At 37.2% G+C, this 16178-nt stretch overlaps 3 protein-coding genes across 3 annotated transcripts; 2 read left to right on the top strand and 1 right to left on the bottom strand.

Annotated features, from left to right (window-relative positions):
* Nucleotides 1-2680, top strand: cgref1 (cell growth regulator with EF-hand domain 1). Its single transcript, XM_059521071.1, has 6 exons — nt 1-185; nt 477-588; nt 1323-1382; nt 1783-1856; nt 2142-2266; nt 2352-2680. The coding sequence occupies exons 1-6, from the start codon at nt 155-157 to the stop codon at nt 2652-2654; spliced, it is 705 nt and encodes a 234-aa protein (XP_059377054.1). The 5' UTR covers nt 1-154; the 3' UTR covers nt 2655-2680.
* Nucleotides 2681-3441: 761 nt separating this feature from the next.
* On the bottom strand, nt 3442-7343 carry LOC132112879 (cathepsin B-like). Its single transcript, XM_059520588.1, has 10 exons — nt 7184-7343; nt 5875-5998; nt 5654-5739; nt 5383-5497; nt 5175-5290; nt 4945-5030; nt 4722-4868; nt 4322-4438; nt 4102-4230; nt 3442-3899 (listed from the first exon to the last, which is right to left on the bottom strand). The coding sequence occupies exons 2-10, from the start codon at nt 5995-5997 to the stop codon at nt 3826-3828; spliced, it is 993 nt and encodes a 330-aa protein (XP_059376571.1). The 5' UTR covers nt 5998; nt 7184-7343; the 3' UTR covers nt 3442-3825.
* Nucleotides 7344-8834: 1491 nt separating this feature from the next.
* Nucleotides 8835-15518, top strand: xkr5b (XK related 5b). Its single transcript, XM_059521070.1, has 7 exons — nt 8835-9046; nt 9547-9730; nt 10380-10552; nt 11479-11691; nt 11854-12023; nt 13890-14001; nt 14236-15518. Exons 1-7 carry the CDS (start codon nt 8956-8958, stop codon nt 14985-14987), a joined length of 1695 nt encoding a protein of 564 aa, XP_059377053.1. The 5' UTR covers nt 8835-8955; the 3' UTR covers nt 14988-15518.
* The last annotated feature ends 660 nt before the right edge of the window (nt 15519-16178 follow it).

Genomic DNA, 16178 nt, shown 5'->3' with positions numbered 1-16178 from the left:
GGCGTCAGCGACTCGTGATGGAAGCCGGTGGAGAGCGCGAGGAGGAGCTGATCTCACTCGGTCAACGACACGTCCACGGAGTCCACGTGTAGCCCGTCACTGACGCAAACACACGGGGCTGTACTGCTCTCTCATCAGCCGGGTGGGGTTCATCATGGAGCGACCGCTGACCGCCGCTGCGAGAGGTACAGGCTCGTTCACTTCTAGCGTTTCGGTTACATCCTTACTGTTTGCCTCGGTCGTTTCTAAATTAGCATACATTAGTACAATGCACATTAAAAAAAGAAAAATAAATAAAAGAAAAAGAAAAGAAGAACAGGCTTCATTGTTCTCGAAGTGTAAGGAGTTCTGTCACTGTCGTACTCCTCATATCCGACAGAATCATTTTGGTGTTTGATTCAAACAGTACAACAGTTGCTGTATAATTTTTGAGTGATCGATTGACTCTTTAATGATTCGTTTGATTGCGTTGACAGGTGTGACAAAGCGATCCAGTGGAGCAGTTAATATGATCACAGCACGGCTTGTGTTCTTGCTCATCCTCCCTTCGCTGAGTCTGTGTTCTCCACAACTTCAGCAAACACTCAGGTAGGCCTCATTAACGCCATGCTAGTATACTGTACTGTAGGCTACTGTACTGTACTGCACTATGTCTATGACTGTCGTATCGTAGTATTAGTTCCCCCCACTGGGATTTTATTGAAAGATTTAAACATATTCAGAGAGGATCATCCAATATAGCGTATTACTGTATAAGTACCATTTGCTTATTTAGATGTAAAAATAAAATAAAATAAATAAAATCACATGTAGAATTTGTAAAATGCATCTTATATAAATTTAAATATTATGGTTTTTTTTCAATTACTACTACTACTACTACCTATTGGAAAGTATGTCAATAAAGATAAAATGTGTTGATGTGTCTATGTAAATGTGTTTTGACAATCAGTTGAGTAATTTAAGCAATCATGAGTAATGAAACAAAAATCAATAGCTGGCAAGAATGATTAAATATTAAAATCATGAGTGAATGATTATAGTTGATTATATTAATTTAAATAATTATAAATAAATGTAAATTAGATTTAGATTATGTATTTTATATATTAAGCATATTAGATTTAGATTAGGCTACTGTACATCTGTAAGTAACATCTTGAACTGCATACCTGTTTAATAACATCTGTAATAGTGGATGGACTTTTTTTGATTTGGATAGATAGTTATCCAATAGCTAATGTTAGTATCTTGGTATTGATTTTTTTTTTTAAATGTGCAATAAACTCGGCTCATTTTTCTTGTGATTGTTGTTTTTCCAGTGATGACATCGTTGTACCAGACCTTGCAAATCCTTTTGGCTCCAGCGAAGACAACCGCAGGTTCATTTTTGGACTACTACTCCCTGAGTCTTGCTTCACTATCTTCAAACCCTGCCTGATCAAATAAGATAGTACAGTTGGCGCAAGGTTCAAAGTCTTTTGAGATAATGCTGACACACTGACATGCTGAACAAGTAATAGCTAAAAAGGTGCCAAAACAAAATCAGAGCTGTGCATTCAGACTTATTTCAAATAAAATAAGTCCTAAAGAAAGACGTTATGCAGTTGTGCACGTTAAACACAATGCTTCCAGTATTTATCTTTAAAGTGACAATTTTAAAATGTTCCAATTCAGGAAAGTACTGCATGAATTCAAATCCTTGCTCTTTTCCCTCTATAAATACTGTAATCATATAAAGCTGAACTATAGTGGCCTTTAATCTTTGATTCTGTATGACAGGCTCTTACAAAGCTACATCAAGAGCAGCCTGAAGGAAGGACAGACCAGTCCAGAGCTGAACACTAGGGAACAAGGTTAATATACAGTAGTTCATTTGTAACATAGTCTCTGTTAACCGCTTTTATTTCCACTACCTCTGTGTGCTTTTCCATTTTGCATACAATTGCTAAATATATATTTTGCTATTTCATATTAAGATAATTCCACTGCCTATAAGTTAGTTCTGTAAAAATTGTGTGTTGTATTCAAACTGACATTTATAAATGTAAGACCAGATGTTCTCAGTTGTGCAGTTTACCTCGGGTGCTCTCAGGTTTCATAAGCGTCTTAATGTCTGATTTGTTCTCCTCTTGTCACAGAGGTATTTTTCCTTTTCTCTCTGTATGACTATGACAGAAGTGGGCAGATGGATGGCCTTGAACTGATGCAACTACTGACAGATTTTCTGACTTATCATGAAATGTTGCCAGAGTCTGCAGATACTGTGAGTGCTGCTAAATTTTTTCATAACATTCAAAGTAAAAAAAGATCTTGAATTCGGTTATGACTTGAAGTTGTTTACACTTTAGGTTGTATCTTTGGTGGATTATCTGCTACAAACTCAAGATCTGAACCAGGATGGACTACTGGCTCCTTTAGAGCTGTTATCATCCACGATAGACCATAAGCAAGAAAACAAATTTGTGCCCACTGATCCTCCTGCTGAGGAAGCCTTAAATCATGAGCAAACACATACAAAATCAGAGGACGGAGTTTCTGAAACTCACCAACAAGATGCAGAAGACAACCAAGAGTCTGAACATGAAAATGGCACACAAGATTCAGCCAAAGAAGAAAACATGGAGGCTGAGAATCACAACCAGATAGCATGAAGAACATCAGGACTAACTGCAGCCTCCTGAAGAGCAGGAGCTGCGAGATGATCATCAGGAACAGAAGAAAATGCCAGTCCATCAAGAGCAACTAGAGATGTAATGCCAAATTAAGCATGAAGTACAACTTTAGAGACTTGTACAAGTTAGCCATACACTGGAAACCACTTACCCGCTGCATAAACTGTATGACTGACACAATTTAATTCTGGATATGCTAAAAGTTGAAAGTACAAGAGCATGCGTTATGGATATTAGAGATGTTATTGCAAACCCTCTGAATGGCCCGGTTCAAACTATGCAAACCAAGTACAGCTCAGATTTGCTAAGAGACAACCCAGGTTGAGCAACTATTGTTAGGTTTTCATACTAGACTCTTGGCAACTTCGTTGGTATGATGCCTTTGAAATAAAGTTCAATTAGAAATTGAGTGCATTGAGCTTCAATAATGTTGCTGAAAGCTTTATTTTTCTGAGGAGCATGCAACAGAATTTGGATGGATCAGGATGTAAATGGCTGTAGTCTTAAGTGTCTCATGCCATAGAGTAATTTAACCATGCAGTTTTGCTGAACAGTTAAGCAATATTTGTACTTCCAAGGAGACCCACACACTACATTTCCAGTACAGATTTCTCAGCCATAGAGCCTCCGCCATCTTGATTTCGATTGAAGTGCAAAACCCCATATTTTTGCCTTTAGGTCCGATATTCCTTTTTCCATTCTCTACCTAGTTAGTTTTAGTAGAAAACTTGATGTTGCAAGTACATCAAGAAAAAAAAATACATACTTTGGTTTTAAATCTTTATTACATTTTAGACTGCATTAAAAAAAAAATTAAACCAAAATAAAAACCATTCAACCTAGATAAGCAAATTTAAAAAGTCACATTGGCCGAGGCATCAAGTTGTGCTGAAATCTTCTAAACCGGCCTAAAACTGACACCAATGACCTGAACTAGTTAACATTGAGATGCATAAAACAAAATGTCACGCCAGTTCAAAAATGTACCTGATTGAGGATCCCGGTCTAAACACTTTCATATAAAACCCACTAATTAACAACATGTAACATGGCCATAAAGGATGGCAGTCAGCTTAAGTTGGAGACATTCAGTGTCTTGAGTTTTGAACATGGTGCTCATTTCAGCCCTCCTTGCATTTCTTTTTGGTGGTTAGCGTGGGATTCCAGCCACAATTTCAGATTCAATGCCACAGTGGTCCTCACCTCGGAGAATCTTGAAATATCCTAAAGTTGCAAACAAAAATTTGGTCAATTAAATCAAACTCCTGTACATTCATGTTAATCCATAAACCAAGTGTTGGTAAAAAAAAAAAAAAAAAAAAAAAAACACATGAACACTTCCTTGGCAGTTTACTTGGTTGGGTAACAAACTGAGGACAATAGGAAGCAGCATTTTAGTCTTCATACAAAAGAAAATGACCCTCACCATTATCACCCCAATCAGTGTTCCAGGAGTTAGCAGCAAGCCAGTATGGGACACCATTCTCCTCTCCCCAGCCCAGGATCTTAATGGCATGACCACCTAGTGCATCTCCTTTCACATGTTGATATACACCTACAAAAATGAGTAAAGAACCACCACATTAATCAACCATTCCATGTTATATTAGTACTCTAGCCATGTACATGAACGAACAAAAACAGACCAGATTTATAGGACAGGAAGTCCTCATAGACCGTGAAAGCTCCCTCTACTGGGCCATTCTTGTAGAGCTCTTTCATAATGTCCTTCTGATTAGAAGGGACACTATAGGACGTCTTTCCTGCAGTGACAAACAAGGACCACAAAAGTTCAATGAATTCGTATTTTGGCATCATTAAAAAAAAAAAAAAGAAAAAGAAAAAGAAAAAGGCTTTACTTTAAACAGCAATTCTCAACCCGGGGGCTGGGATGGAGGAACCGTGTAAAAACAAAAGGGCTGAGGGCCTTTAAATATCTCTGTGTACTGAGTTAAACGGGTTTAAAACCACTGACCTAAAGTGATGTCTGACTAGGTGCAAATAAGTAAACCTTTATGTAACTATTTGTGTTCTGTAAATTCATACCAAAGTGTTTGTCCTGCTTGTAAGAGGGGCTGTAGCCAGGCTCACAGGACATGTCACAGTTCGGAGTATCTCCACCCTCTCCAGTACAAGGAGGGCGACTGCCATTCACATGATGCTCACAGGGTTCAATAGTGTATGGACGACAGCCTTAAAAATAAATTGATTAATAATAAAAAGGCTTCCAAATGCAATGCACAACAAGAACAATAATAAAGTCACCAACCAATATGAGAGTTATACAGGCCACCGGTGACCAGACCATCTAAGCTCCAGAAATTCCAAGCAGCAGAAGGGTATCCCCCATTACATCTGAGATTATAAAATTAACATTGTGCAAAACAAAACAAAATTCCCATTTAAAGCCAGCATACTTGTTTGGCATTATCCTGAATGCATCATCATACACAGGGTCCTCCTTTAGCAGTAATTACACTACAGTATTTTCTAACTTACCCCATACCACAGCTGTCACAGCAGGTAAGCAGGTCCTGAGCAGAGATCTCCACACTCACTTTGCCACTGCTGTGGATGCATACTCTGTCAGATATGGCTTCAGCAGCCCCAAATGCCTACAAAAAGAATGAAGAATCCCAGTAAAAATGCGAGGTGTACAAATAACAGATCTAAGGTCATATTGCATCCACCAGAGACAAGACCTCACCCAGCATGAGCCGCAAGAACCCTGGTCTCTGATCTCTTTAAGAGTGGGACAATTGGGCCACTGCTCTCTGGCATCAAAGTTAGTGGGGAGCTTGAAGTCATCAGCATACTGTACCCTAGTTAAAGATTAAGCAAAATCCGTTATACCAGAATGCAGAATTGAAAGCAAGAAGCATGAGGAAACTAAGAACAGCATCATGACAAATCAGTCATATGTATGCAATTTTAACTAGTTGCACTTCTTAATCTTCACCAAATTCAACTGAACTCACATGACAGGGAGTCTGGGTCCTTTCAGCAAAGTCCCACACAGCCTCTTCACATAGCTGTAGTCCACATTACGGAAGTTGTGTCCAGCCTATAGGTGACAATTATGTTTGATGCGAAAAGAAAGAGGCGCTGAAGAAAATGGCTTGATACAAAAGATCTCCAATAGTGGCTCATTTTTACTAGGATGAAGTATAGCATATCAGTTACTAGAACCGCTTCTTACCTTCCAAGTAGTGTTTGCTTTATTGATGAAGTTGACCATCTCAGGAGAGAGAGCAGCAAGTCGAGGACGAGCCCAGCTAACTGAAAGGGCTGAGATCACGCACAGGAAAGCCAGCCGCCACATTCTGAAACAAAAACACCATTAATCTCAATTGCATACAGAAAATAAGGCTTTTAGGTGTAATTCTAGTGGTCCAAAAATCCCACTTTAAGCAGTCTTTTAATATAAGCTGCAGCTAAAATGCTGCATCTTCGTTTCATTGAATGAATTCGATGAAGTTTAAAGTTCTAAACACGGTCTTAAAATCAACAACGGTCAGGTGGCACATCAAGAACACTTCTCAATCAGGAGAAACGGATCACAGACTACAGTAGTGTTATCTTCAGACTGCATTCATGCAGAAGAGAACGCTCGAGACATCTTAAACATGGCCAGGACTCCTAAGGGTTACACAACCATACAAACAATCCTTGACTCTGGGCAAGTCTATATTAGGCTCTCTTTTTTTAAGGGGTTCCTAATTAAGTGGTTTAACAGCAGAGTGGTTTTTAATACTTTACTTCCTTATTCCCTATTGACTTGCCACAATCTTGACAACTATAATTTTCACAAGGCATCAATTTAGCAATATTTTGCAAGCTGCACTTCTAAAAGGTCTATAATGCCATCAGTCATAAGACATGAATTAGTCAGCAATTTCAAGGAAAACCTGCTAATTTGAGAAAGCCAGCCTACTCTGTCCTTAAACCTTGAAGTAATCTCGACGACTTGTTAAAAATACTGCTTAAAGTGGCATTAACACCGTCAGGAGTCAAGTATATAATGAGGAATGCAAATATAAGATTGCTCGCGGCATTTAAAGTTCCCACTTCACTGTAGTAGTGAAAGGCGTAAAATATCGGAGACAACTTATGTTTGAAATCTAATACTGCATTTGAAAGTAAACGAGTTTCACATGTGTTCAAACATAAGCTCTGGTTTCCATTTCCACTGCTTTCCTTTTTAACTGCAGGCCTTGTTTGTATAGGCAAACGAAAAATGAATCCATATTTTAAAATCAAAATAAATCGTACGACTGCAACATTATATTTCATAGCAAAGCAGTAAGTGCCTTTGAAATAAAATAAAACTAAGTTACTCCCGAATAAAGCGTTTCGCATTGTAATTTTTGTATGATATGGGTACAAGACATGCTACTATACGTCTGTGACCCTTTTTAAACATCTAATGTTAAATTATAAGCAAATAAGAAATATTAATAAAATACGTGCTCGTGATTTAAAAGCAGATTTTAGGAACAAAGTCCTACCTGTCTTTCGTCTGCTGGCAGTTGTTTTATTTGAAATGTATGTCTCACTCCCCCAAAGCTCAACTGAGCGGAAATAAACAACAGCAGAAGAACACGCTGATGGATTTATAGAGCAACGAAGGATCACGTGATAAGTCATGTGCGCTTGGGGGTCTCATGACTCTCACGTGATCGAATCTCTTGAGTAATCACAGTACTTCGTTGTTAATTTAGTCTGGAATGTAAATAATATGATGAATAGTATGGAAGCCAAAGAAAATTAAGCTGTGGTTAATCATAATGATGACATTAATGATCTAATTTTCTATGTCATAATTATGGCATTCTATTCCAGTTATAACTTTTAAGAACTTGTTTGTCATAATTTAACTAGATTATTCGTTTGACAGCACTACATTTAACCTATTACCTTATAATTTCGACTTTGTTTAGGTTATTTGTCATAAGAGTTTTTTTTTTCAGATTGGAAACCACAAAAAAAGTTAAGGGGTAAAACCCAAGAGTTCACGCAGTAAAAAAAAAAGTCATGGCAAAAAGCTTTGGCAGTGACAAACGTTGTGTTTCATAACGTTTGCTGCTTCAATATTTTTTGATTTTGCCCCGTATGTTTACACTGAAAAACAATAAGCATATCATACATTTTAACAGCTTTTATTGGCAAAAATATATATATACAGTACTGACCCTTGTTCTGGCATGCTGAATATTAGCTTCTGGACAAATCCTGACTGATGGTGAATCCATTCTTGGCTTATTAGTTCTCGGAGTTACAATTTTTGGGCTTCTGTTTGTCCACTCGCCTTTTGAGGACTGACCACAGGTTCTCTATGGGATTGAGATCCGGGAAGTTTTCTGGCCACAGATCCAAAATTTAAATGTAATAATCTTTGAGCCACTTCTTCACTCTTGCTTTGTGACATGGTGCTCCATCATGCTGGAAAATGCACGGATCATCACCAAACTGCTAATGGATCGTTGAAAGAAGTCGCTCTTGCAGGATGTTTTGATACCATTCTTTATTCATGGCAGTGTTTTTGGGCAGAATTATGAGAGAACCCACTCCCTCGGTTGAAAAGCAACCTCACACACGGATGGTCTCAGGATGCTTTACTGTTGGCACAACAAAGTCTGAAAGGAGGCCTGAAATGAATAGAGAGTCGGACTTAACCCAAAGGTCACGGGTTTGAGAAATCCCTCCTACAGTCTGGCAGGGATTGTAGGTGGGGTAAGTGAATGTACAGCAGCCTCTCCACATTCAATACCACGACTGAGGTGCCCTTGAGCAAGGCACCAAACCCCCAACTGCTCCCATGGGTGCCCCAGCATTGGCTGCTCACTGCTCTGGGTGTGTGTTTGCGGCATGTGTGTGCGTTTTTCACTACTTAATGCGGTGTGTGTGTGCACTTGGCCACATGTCACGTTGTTTCCTTTTCTTCCTTCCTTTCCTGAATAAAATAAAATAAAATTAATGTTGAAACATTCAAAACGAGGCCAAACAGTCCAGGTTTTATAAGCTTCTTTGAAGGTAGATACATGCTTTTAAAACAGATCCTTAACTTTTTTTGAAAGAGAGCTTAGGTTAACTAATACATTACATACGTTACATACAATATGATTGCTCGGTGCGTGACGTCACATTGAGCGGCAGCCTCCAAAACCTGATCAGAAAGACGTCACACACAAAGCGCAGCTCGCGCACAAGCTCACTGTCCTTCAATAGCTGCAGAAGTAATACAACAAACTTTGACAAAAAAACACGTTTTAGTGCAACGATGCAGAATCGAAAGGGAAGTGCGATCATATGGAGTCACGTCTTACTCTACTCTTTTTCAGGAGTCATTGTTTTATTGGAGAAAGCGGCGCGTAAGTTATTTTCCGATGAATCATTCCTTTCCAAACCGCTATCTGTGCTTACTGAACATATTCTGGAAACTGCATCGGCATGTGAATTTGGGTTTTGCCTATTTGTTCATGTTGTATTATGAGTTCAGTTTTGTTATTGCACTTTATTTCTGCTATCGTTTTACAGCATTTGAGCGCCTTTTTCATGAATGGAGAGCAGGGGGCGTGTTCTGTAACACAGATGCTTTATATTAGACATGCAACCCCAGAAGACAAGTTACTTGACAGATAGTTAAATCATTAGTTTGTGCATTCAAATTCACATTATACTTGTTTGTGAAGGACTTATTAAAATTATAATAGTGCACCAGTTGTTAATTAAAAAGAAATGCATTTTTTTTCATAGTTCATATCAGCTATGAGCAGCTCTACAGAAGACAATGGTGTCGTTATTCAGCTCGAATCAGTTCAGTGTTGTTGTTGTAAATGTTTGACATATTTGTTGTTTACTATGTCATCAGTTGCACTGTGCTTTACTCACTACCTCTGGATGGGCGAGGAGCTGCTGGCCTGGTTGACTCTGGCTCTGTGTCTGCCTGTCACACTTGTGCAGCTGCTCAGTCTGAAGTGGTACATCACTGACGTAGAACGATCCAAGCCCTCACTTCTGCTTCTGCACTGTCTGCATCTGGGCATCTATCACAGGTCAAAAACATTCTAGCATTTAGAACTGTTTTAATTGAGTTATAATGAATTCATGACAACATGCTCAGGTCACATTTAACTCCAAAATCATGAAAATGTCACAATGTAAAACATCTTAAAGGCCCTATAATAAGCTTTATAACAATGTACACTATAGTTCAACAGGTTTGGGGTCAGTAAGAATTTGTTTTGTTAGAAATTATTATTTTTCAGCAAGGGTGCTTTAAATTGGTCAAAGGTGATGGTAAGGACATATATATTGTTGCATACATTTATTTTCCAAATAAATGCTGTTTTTAACCTACATCAAATAAACACTGATAATAATAAGAAATGTTTCTTGAGCACCAAATCAGCATGTTGAATTCTGAAGGATCACGTAAAGACTGGAGTGATGGCTGATTCAGCTTTGCCGTCACAGGAATACATTACATCTAATACTAGAAAATGGTTATTTTAAATTGTAATAATTTTTCACAATTTTACTGTATTTTTGATCAAAAACATAAAAAAACATTTTTTCAAACTGTAGTGTATTTTTTCATTGTGACCTGTGCATGTTCATACCAGGTTTCACCCAACGATATTATTTATCTTACAATAGGCTACTTGTTTCTGAGATGTTTGCTTATATTTTTTTTGTTTGCAGGTTATGGTGCTGCATGAAGTCTCAGGGTGGGCAGGTTAAGTTTGGTGCATTACTAATGCAGCAGGCGGATGTGTCTGCTCTGTTACTGATCGAGGCCCTGACACTCAGCTTGCCTCAAAGTCTACTGCAGACCTACAGTTTCTTCACCCTTCACCCTGGCTTTCTGTCACCAGGTACACGACTACAGAACAGAACTAGCCTCACATCCATCAACAGTTTTCTGTGGAAATAGTAAATGAGTCATTGACAATGATTGAATGAGTCACTGACCAATATAAAAAGATTTGTTGTGCTTTTGTAAATGTTATGATAACACAAGACATAATTGTGCATTAATCATTATTGTTGTGCACAATACTTAAATGAACTTTTGCTCATCCCCTGGCAGTTTTTGAAACAGATTTTGAGGAATAACAGCTTTATATCACGTGTTCACCAATACAGTAGATCCTCTGCAGTGAATGGGGGCCGTCATAATGAGAGTCCAAACAGCTGATAAAAACATCACAATAATCTACACAACACCAGTCGATCAAATGATGTCTTGTGAATTAATGTGTTCTGGCTCTTCTATCAGTAATATTGCTTTCTCCAGTGAAAAAGTATGAACCAGGAGAAATTTGTGCAAATCAAATATCACTCACAAGCGACAACAGTCCTAAACAAATATTTTGTTGAATCGTTATGATGTGAGAGGAAAACGGCATTGGACATTTTCACTGAAGGAAGTGTTGTCATAGATTATGGACTGGTATTTTGTCCAGAAGTGGCGGTTTAATGTTAAAAAGCCTAATGATGGATTTGTTTGTTATAAACATGACGCTTTTCACTTCACAAGATGCTAATTGATGGACTGGAGTCGTTTGGATGATCATAATGTATTTATCAGCTGTTTGGACTCTCATTCTGATGGCACCCATTTACTGCAGAGGACCTATTGGTGAGCAAATGATGTAACACTTAATTTCTCCAAATCTGTTCCAATGAAGAATGGAGATTTGGAGATGGTCCGAGAGTACATTTTCAGCCTTTATAAAATAATTTTATGTAAACAGTTCATTGAATCAGTTTCTATGGCTCTCTTTAAACTTTTTTACAGTGGTCTTATGTGTCGGGCTGAGCATGCTGAACGTGTCGTGGTTTCTGGTCCTGTACAGCCGCTCATGCTTTCTGCTCCGTCCCGGTCACTTGCACATGACTCCCGCTGCAATGCTGTGTCAGCTCATATGGAGAGGGGGCATGCTGGGTGCCAGGGTGGCCAGCCTCATGTTCTTCTGCAGTATGTTTCACTGGTGGTCCTGTGGAGTTGTGGGTGAGTCAAGCTATGTGTTTTTTCTGCACACATAAAAGCTTTCACAGTTAGCAACCGTGACAGCCCTGAGTGCTTTTAAGTAATTTGCCATTGCCTAACTCGAAAAGGATGACTTGTTAATAAATGGCTGCTTTGTGGTTGTCTCTTTAAATCCCTGCTCAGGTTTCCACTGGCTCATTATGACATTCTGGCAAGTGTCCCAGCAGACAGATATCTGCATTAACCGTGCTTCCTGGCGGCTCTTCAACTTAATCTTCGGAGCAATTCACATTTTCTTCTTCCTCAATGTTAAAGATGGGCCCTCTCGGTACCGCATGACTGGATTCTATTTGGTTGGTCTCACTGCACTGCAGTGTTGTTTCATATTATTTATATACTTTTTTTTTTTAATTAATATTTTGAATTAGCTTTTATTTGCGGTTTTCAAGTTTTAGTAATTTTATTATATTTTTGACATTTATGTTATTTTTTAATTATTTAAAAATATATTTACAATTATTATAATTAAAATTATATATATATATATATATATATGTATATATATGTATCTGTGTGTGTATATTATTGATTGAATGACTTCGTCGACTAGTCACTGATGATGCAATTAATGAACGAATAAGCCTGAACCTGGAACTTAGAATCAAACACCTTGTGCACAGCTATGGCATATGACACAGCATTGCCCACGTGGCTATTGCTTCTACAGCAGCTCATTTTTATCAGTTCCTTAGATGCAGATAAAGTAGCACAGTAAAGATTACATTTATATGAATGAATTAGTGAGCGATTGCGTGTGTGAATTAATTCTCCCTTGCAGCGTCTCTCTGGTGAAGCTGTGGTATTTAGTTATTAAGAAATATATGCTAGAACTTTTCAGTTTCTAAGCTACTTTACTGAGAAATCACAGAACAGTGTTGAAAATTAATGATTCTATGTGCACGCGATGCCGTGATCTGCGCGTGATGTAGAGGCTACTATCTGAAGCCTGTGTGTGCCTTACAGTGCCACAATGCATCAGATTAGAATGGCGATTTATTTACTTTACAATAACCTGTTTAAAACGTGTGTGAATTAAAGTCGATTAGTCAACTTTAATGCACACATGAATATTTAAATATAAATATTTTAATTATTTATATATATATATATATATATATATATATATAGAGTTCAAGCTCTTGCTCTATCCAGGCTGGACTATTGCAATGCCCTCTTGGCAGGTCTTCCAGCCAGCTCTATCAAACCTTTACCTAAATGTGTGACTTCAGACTGTGCCCTCTAGAAGATTGTGTTCTGCAAGTGAATGGCGCTTGATTGTGCCATCCCAAAGAAGCACAGTCACTTTTACGGACTTTTAAATTAAATGTTCCCTCCTGGTGGAATGAACTCCCCAACTCAATCCGAGCAGCTGAGTCCTTAGCCATCTTTAAGAATCGGCTTGAAACACATCTCTTCCATCTTTATTTGACCCTCTAATTTTAGCACTCACTATTCTAATTCTAATCTTAAATAAATCTAACTACCTTTCTAATATTTTTGTATTCTATTTTATTTTCATTTATTTTCATTACATATTTATAAGACCTCTAACACTAGCTTGCCAAATGACATGATTATCAAGATTAGGCATTTTAATATTAGAGCATTTTTACACAACAAAATGCTCTAATATTTAGTCCATTATGAATGGACACAACACTCTAATATATATATATACATAGACCTCTAAGACCTCTAACACTAGCTTGCTCTATTCTTTTTCTATTCTATCTGTTTTCTTTTTATTTATTGTATTATTTAAAAGCCCATGCTTCATGTACTGTGTTAACCTAACTGAGACTTGTTATAGCACTTATATATCATTGCTCTTTTTGTTGTTTTTGATTGCTTCCACTGTCCTCATCTGTAAGTCGCTTTGGATAAAAGCATCTGCTAAATGAATAAATGTAAATGTATATATATATATATATATATATATATATATATATATATATATATATATATATATATATATATATATATATATATATATATATAAAGATTCATATTTACCTTTTAGATTTTATTTGTATTTCACTTTTAGTTTAAATGATTTTAGTACTACACTTGGAGACTTGTGGATTATCATGATTTTATTTTTTTATTTCTGTCTACTGATTTCAGAGATCACTGATCCAGATTTTTTATCTGTGTTGTAGTTAATGCTGCTGGAGAACACCTTCCTTCTGCTATTGGCATCAGACTCGCTCAGCGGGATTTCGTGGGACAGCTTGAGTGTTCCTCTGAACGTCTTATGCAGCTTCCTTATCGGTAAAGATTAAGAATGCTCTAATATTAAAATGCCTGATCTTGATAATCATGTCATTTGGAATCAGTAATCTATCCAGCACTGATTATATTGTAACATATGAAAAATGGATTTTCAATCTGAGATGTACTTATGATTATATTTAAAGGAATATTTTATCCAAAAATGAGGGTCAGCTTTCTGATATGATTTTTCTAACATTACAAATATAGTTTGCTCTGTTCGCTGTTTTCTAGGTGTGATTTTTGTTGTTCTGTACTACCGATTTCTTCATCCAAAATCTACGGAGATCCTCCAGAGTCTCAGACTCCAAATGAGTCTGACAACTATTGACAGAACAACCGATATGGACTGCAAGGACACAACACTCGAATCCTCCACACACCACCATGGCACTTTCTCAGTGACTGGTTTTGCTCCTGACACGCAGGCAGGAGGAGGATCTTCTGTTCAGCCTCTAGAGGGCGACTGGTACCATCATCATATGTTAATACGTCTGGCTCTCAAAACTGGAAACACAGTCAAGATCAGCTGCATGTATGGAGACAGGGGGCTTTCAGTCATCTTGGACAATGATGATGCACCCAACATAGACTCTGGAGGGGACGCTTGTAACCAGCCAAACATGGAAGCAGGTGAACAATCTAAAAGTAGTCCAGCTGAAAACTGTGAACGATTATCTGTTGCTGAAGTGAGACAGCAGTCTCTAGAGAAGGGTGCAGCGTATAACACCTGCCCTGTAGACTGCAGTAGCACTGTTTACTTCAGTGCAGAACCCCTCTCCTCTTATAGTGTCAGTGATGCTACATTAGATAAAGAGAGTTTGGCTGTGATCAGTCCCATTATGAATGGAGCTGCACTGCACCTGTCTGCCAAACAGCTGTTGAACAGGAACCCATGTTATACCTCAACTCCAATACCAGACCTCAAAACAATGCAGAATACAAGTCCTCGATTAGGAGGGGCGAGAAGACAGGTACATTTTTAATACTAGAAATTATTTGGGATAAAGCTAGTAAATATTTTCATTTTGCTAGTCTTCTGCAGGTCTTAAAGATTTTTAATTCAGCTCCTTGCACCATTTAAGGCCTTAGATCAGAGCAGATCTTAAATTCATGAAGTCATGGAAATAAATGTTGCATCAATTGCAAAAAAAAAAAAAAAACAGTTTTGCAGCATGATGAGAAGGTACAGTAAGTTATTTCCATATTTTAGTGGGGGGGGGGGGGGGGGTTACATTATAATGACGATCAGTTGAAGTGTTGCTAATACAGCTCCAATTTTCAAATTATTCCATATATTTTCTTTAAATGTTCTTTAAAAATCTTTCATTTACCTTCATTAAACCTGTAGAAACTCTGGTTTATTGTTAGCAGATATTATAACCACTATAAGCTGGCAGTTATCTGTATGCAGCTTAGTACTGTTAGTTATAAGCTCAGTGAATTAAAATCGGTTTATATTTACTATGTACGTTTACTATGTGTTACATTGACATATTTTACTTGCTGCTCTTTTTTTTTTTGCCACGTCTAATACATTTATATATATATATATATATATATATATATATGTATATATATATATATATATATATTTTTTTTTTTTTTCATGTATTTTTTTACTTTGTATAATTTAATCTAAATCTTATTTTATCAAGTATATGCAAATCGAACATATAGTATTTTATAACAACTGTTATATTTATGGTTAATCTGTGGAGAATATAGTTTTTTAAATCATTGTATAAATCATTGTCAAAATAAGTGTTTGCATTTACACTTTTTTTTTTATTTGTACTAATATAAAACATGGTCTCTTGTACCATTAAATGCTAATTTAGACATGTCTTTATACATTTTCTTTCTGGTCATACTCCCCATCTATTTGTCTGCATATCCTCAGATGGGAATAAAAATATTTGAAATGTTTATGATTCTGTCATTATAGCTGTTCACCAGACAGCAGAGGCACCTTTGCATTCAATTAGGGTTTGCACAAAGACACATTGAGAATTAAAGGAGTAGTGGCTTAAACAACAACAACAACAGCAACAACAAAAAATCTTTGTTTTTATTTTATGGAAAGATGTAGTGACTTTATCCACAGACAAACTTTTGGCACATTACATAATACATGTTCTAAACAGCCATGTTAAAAGACAACCAAATGCAAATTC

The sequence above is a fragment of the Carassius carassius genome, chromosome 32 (assembly GCF_963082965.1).
Source record: "Carassius carassius chromosome 32, fCarCar2.1, whole genome shotgun sequence".
NCBI lineage: Eukaryota > Metazoa > Chordata > Actinopteri > Cypriniformes > Cyprinidae > Carassius > Carassius carassius.
This window is presented reverse-complemented; position numbering and strand designations above follow the sequence as displayed.

What these genes read in the sequence shown, in the direction of transcription:
- cgref1 (XM_059521071.1), top strand. Translation starts at nt 155, where the DNA reads ATGGAGCGACCGCTGACCGCCGCTGCGAGAG. An exon ending in CAACTTCAGCAAACACTCAG is followed by an intron (nt 589 to 1,322) that starts GTAGGCCTCATT and finishes TTGTTTTTCCAG; the next exon opens with TGATGACATCGTTGTACCAG. An exon ending in GCTGAACACTAGGGAACAAG is followed by an intron (nt 1,857 to 2,141) that starts GTTAATATACAG and finishes CTCTTGTCACAG; the next exon opens with AGGTATTTTTCCTTTTCTCT.
- LOC132112879 (XM_059520588.1), bottom strand. Translation starts at nt 5,997, where the DNA reads ATGTGGCGGCTGGCTTTCCTGTGCGTGATCTCAGCCCTTTCAGTTAGC. An exon ending in GGACCCAGACTCCCTGTCAT is followed by an intron (nt 5,498 to 5,653) that starts GTGAGTTCAGTT and finishes ATCTTTAACTAG; the next exon opens with GGTACAGTATGCTGATGACT. An exon ending in TGTGACAGCTGTGGTATGGG is followed by an intron (nt 5,031 to 5,174) that starts GTAAGTTAGAAA and finishes TTATAATCTCAG; the next exon opens with ATGTAATGGGGGATACCCTT.
- xkr5b (XM_059521070.1), top strand. Translation starts at nt 8,956, where the DNA reads ATGCAGAATCGAAAGGGAAGTGCGATCATATGGAGTCACGTCTTACTC. An exon ending in CCCTGGCTTTCTGTCACCAG is followed by an intron (nt 10,553 to 11,478) that starts GTACACGACTAC and finishes ACTTTTTTACAG; the next exon opens with TGGTCTTATGTGTCGGGCTG. An exon ending in CTTATGCAGCTTCCTTATCG is followed by an intron (nt 14,002 to 14,235) that starts GTAAAGATTAAG and finishes GCTGTTTTCTAG; the next exon opens with GTGTGATTTTTGTTGTTCTG.